The sequence below is a fragment of the Poecilia latipinna genome, unplaced genomic scaffold (genome assembly GCF_001443285.1).
Source record: "Poecilia latipinna isolate Pla-1442-1.1 unplaced genomic scaffold, P_latipinna-1.0 Scaffold969, whole genome shotgun sequence".
NCBI classification, from domain to species: domain Eukaryota; kingdom Metazoa; phylum Chordata; class Actinopteri; order Cyprinodontiformes; family Poeciliidae; genus Poecilia; species Poecilia latipinna.
This window is the reverse complement of record NW_015113585.1, coordinates 104,563-108,903: the sequence shown is the minus strand read 5'-3', so window position 1 is coordinate 108,903 and position 4,341 is coordinate 104,563. Positions and strand designations below refer to the sequence as shown.

Genomic DNA, 4,341 nt, shown 5'->3' with positions numbered 1-4,341 from the left:
TTGAAACAATTATATTGTGTGTATATTTTATTCAAATTTGGTGCTTTATCCATAGGACCTGTTTTGTCCCTATTCTCAAGAATCACTGTTATGTGTAACATGCATTTCCATTTGTATAAAATGTAAATGAGATAATTTTTTTAATTGTGTTGTGTGTTGAAGTATTTGATAGTATGCATGCAGGGGTTTTAGGCCTTATGAATCATGAATGTGAATGTTTGTAATGTTAATCATTTTTATTTATTTTCTCACCTGACTGCTGTAGCCAGGCTTCTGCAATTTCGTAATTGCAGCCTCCCCGTGGTGTCCCACATGTCAGTCTCTGTGGAACCAACTTTATCTTCATGAAGTATCAAGTCAAGTCATTCTGCTGCAGTGCCTGAAAGGAGGGTATTTGAAATCACAGCTACTGTAGGACTTTCTAAATTCAACAGAGAAGCAAGGAAGGACTCTGTAAGAGTGCAAAGATACATTTTCTTAACCAAAATGAACAATGTTTCAACAGTTTCAATGTTTTTACTTTCAGGCTTAAATGAGACAAGACATTACAGGTCACTATTTTTCTTTCTCAGTTTTCTGTGTTACTCCATAATCATCCTTGTGAATGTTTGTCTTGTTTTGACAATAATCTTGAATAATGAATTCCATGAACCAATGTATATTCTGCTCTGTGCTTTTTGCTTGAATACTATTTATGGAACAGCAGCTTTCTATCCTAAATTTCTGTCAGATCTGCTCTCTCCTGTTCATGTCATCTCTTATTCAGGCTGCCTTCTGCAGGCTCAGGTGTTGTACTCCTTTGGCTGCAGCGATCTGTCCATCCTTGCCCTCATGGCATATGACCGGTATCTGGCTATATGTCGACCACTGGAGTACCACTCTGTCTTGCCAAATCAGAGAGTCATCACTTTAATTTGTCTTGCCTGGGTCACACCTTTCTGCATTGTATCTGTAAGCACTTTTCTTACATCTAGGTTGAAATTATGCAGCTCGTATTTAAACAGACTTATTTGTATGAACGGGAGTATTGTTTTACTTGCTTGTTTTCCAGCTGAAACTTTTGTGAACAACGTAGTTTCAAATCTCACAATAATAATTTACGGCCTCCACAGTGTTGTAATCGCGTGGTCCTACATGTTTCTCATCAAAACATGTTTCAGTTCTTTGGAAAACAGAAAAAAATTCATGCAAACATGCGTGCCTCATTTGATTTCCTTGATATCATTTTCAGTAACGATACTTTTTGATGTCATATATATTCGATTTGAGTCCAATCATTTACCACCAACTCTTAAATACTTTGTTTCAATAGAATTTCTCATCATTCCTCCTATAATGAATCCACTGATATATGGTTTTAAGTTGACTCAAATAAGAAACAAAATTATTGCATCTCTGAAAATGAATTGACACTCTTGTCTTACTTTTTTTTGTTTTTGTAAAAAATAAATATATGATCATTTCAAGTGTTTTAACCATCGTTTCTCCTTTTATTTTCTTAACTCCTTTCATTCAATTCAACCAAATGTTTTCCTTTTTTGGTTGTAATTAGCATTCACTCATATTCAGTAAATTAGAATACGATTGAAGAATACTTTTAAATAAGTAACTCAATTCATTCAGGGAAACACATCACTACTCTGATGTTTTTTTCTGTTTATGATGTTTTGTTTTTGTTTAAAGATAATGAAAGAACAACATTTATGATTATATTATTACATCAGACAAAATCAGACTTTTATGCATTAAAACATTAATGCAGAAATGTTGGCTTTATTAGAAGTTTGTTAAGGATTGTTATTTTCCAATGGCACTTTTAATCTGTAAGACAAGCATCATCAAAATGCATTTTCGATTTGAATATGACTTATTGTAACATTTGAATATGACTTATTGTAACTTACCTTCTAATATATTGTATTTAAGGTAAGAAAAAAATACAATTGTAGTTTGAACGAATTTTTAATCATCATAACTGCACTGTAATTATTTTTTCTCCATTATTCTTGACCTTATTTTTCTAGTTGTTTCTGTTGTTTTGATTGTCATCTCCTGTTTTTGTCTCCTTAAGCTCTTTGTGTTGAAATGTCTGAAAAGTGCTCTATAAAACTGACTGAGCAATTAATTGCACAAATAACACAAGTTGCCATTGTGTTAAGAGACAGCAGGAATTACTACACCCTTTCCCTCAATCTGTGGAATAATGTGTTCAGGCTTGTTGGTAGAAAAACATTATTTGTGTCACAAGATTCACAACTCTCTATAATAAGCTCTTATTTTATTAACTTTCAACTTAATATGTGTAATATGATATGCAGGTCAAAGATTTTCTATTTTTTTTATTTCTTACATGCAAGGTATCATACAGCAGCCTGTAAGATTTGCTAATAAATTGTTTTTATAAAGACTTGGGGTCTCATTTTTAAAGGATTGAGTAGGATTCATAAAACTGTATCCAAAAGCCCAAAATGACATACACCTAAAGAAAAATCAAGATTTATAAAACCATGTGCATGCACACCTGCAAGGACCTAAACATTTGTTCAGACCTCTACATCTCGCATGAGCTGCTCAGTGCAAAGCAGCTCATGAGTATCCATGTGTGTTTGAACACACTGACATTCAATGTTATTTCATGATTAACAATAGGAACCACAGAGGAAAGTGGAAAAACAAAAAGGTAATTGAGGCAAAAAGCAATGCAAGTGATGTGGAGATTTCAAAAAATACATTTTCTGATTGCCACATTTACATTAAATGAAGTTTACACACTGCCACTGTCATTTTAGGAGTGGGAAACTACACGGTTGAACGCTCACAGATGTATTATTTAAGTGCACCTCCTTAAAACTCTGTGGGTTTGGAAATAGGGTTAGGAGCCAACGTCTGAGAGGTTAGCATGTAGGTAATAGAGGAGGTGTGCATGAGTACATCAGGCTCGAATAGTCAGAATTCCACAAATTATTTTTTCACAGACTCAATGAGAAGCATGCCATTCTGTACAGCACCTGCCTGCAGTGTTTTCCCCACGCTGCTTTGTGCCAAAATAAAGGAATCATGTGATCAAGACCAAGACTGAGGCTTAACTATCCAAAACCAAGACCAGGAGCCCGAGACACCTTAACTGTCTCCTCTCACTCTGGAGGGGCAGCGGCTCTTCTCTGAGCCTCTCCCAGATGTCCAGGCTTTTTACCTTGTCCTAGCAGAAATAAACACAGAAACAATCAGAAAGGAGCACAACAAAACTAAAACACAAACACCTGTGGATTTAAGTTTATTGAGGGTTCACTGGTTGTCTCTGCCTCTGTGAGATACAGAACTGAAGACTTTGGCAAACAGACTTACATTAACAAAAAGAGTATTTGGTAACACTTTATTTGAGGGGGTGTGAATAAGACTGACATAACACATGTCACAAACATGACATAACACATGTCATGAACATAAAGAAGTCTTTATGAATCTGTATGACTGTTGTCATGAAGTGTCATTCGGTAAATAATGACACTTTTAATGCAAAGTTGCTCTAAAACTTGCATTGAAAGTCCATTAAAAGTGCTAACTTTGCATTAAATTGTCATTATTTACAAAATCATGCAAAGTTGGCACTTTTAATGGATTTTTAATGCAACATTTAAAGCAACTTATCATTAATAGAAAAGGCAATAGTAAACATTAGAAGATGGAAATAACTTTTCTATCTAAAAGAGACCCATAAACAGTCAGAAAGGAGAACAAAATAACTAAAACAAAAGCACCTGTGGATCATGATGTAAGATGCCTTTCATGTTTGGATTAGGCAGTACCATTATTTCAAGGGGGAATTGATTTAGGTTCAATCTAGGTGTGTGTTTCTGTAGAGTCAAGTGAGACTTGTTGAAGTCTCTAGTGTCCTCCCAGTCAATGAGCTGCATTGCTGGAAAGAAGGATTATTGGTTGGTTTGAAATCCCACTGCAGCTGTAGCTTTTGCTATATTCAACAGACAAACATTAGACACTGTTACAGAGCTGGTCAAAGGGCAGGGTTACACTTCTCAACCACGATGAACAATGTTTCAGCTATTTCAATGTTTTTTCTCTCAGGTTTAAATGAGACAAGGAATTACAGATCAATTATTTTCTTTCTCACTTTGGTGTGTTACTTAATAATCATCCTTGCAAATGTTTGTGTTGTTCTGATTATAATCTTAAATAATGAGCTCCATGAACCAATGTATATTTTTCTCTGTGCTATTTGTATGAATGCTCTTTATGGAACAGCAGGTTTCTATCCTAAATTTCTGTCAGATCTGCTCTCTCCTGTTCATGTCATCTCTTATTCAGGCTGCCTTCTGCAGGCTC

General features: G+C 35.0%; 1 protein-coding gene across 1 annotated transcript; it reads left to right on the top strand.

Annotated features, from left to right (window-relative positions):
- The first annotated feature begins 401 nt into the window (after positions 1–401).
- LOC106958197 (olfactory receptor 11H6-like) lies at positions 402–1,450 on the top strand. Its single transcript, XM_015049979.1, has one exon. The coding sequence runs from the start codon at positions 487–489 to the stop codon at positions 1,408–1,410; it is 924 nt and encodes a 307-aa protein (XP_014905465.1). The 5' UTR covers positions 402–486; the 3' UTR covers positions 1,411–1,450.
- The last annotated feature ends 2,891 nt before the right edge of the window (positions 1,451–4,341 follow it).

Coding starts and splice junctions, on each gene's coding strand:
- LOC106958197 (XM_015049979.1), top strand. CDS start 487: ATGAACAATGTTTCAACAGTTTCAATGTTTTTACTTTCAGGCTTAAAT.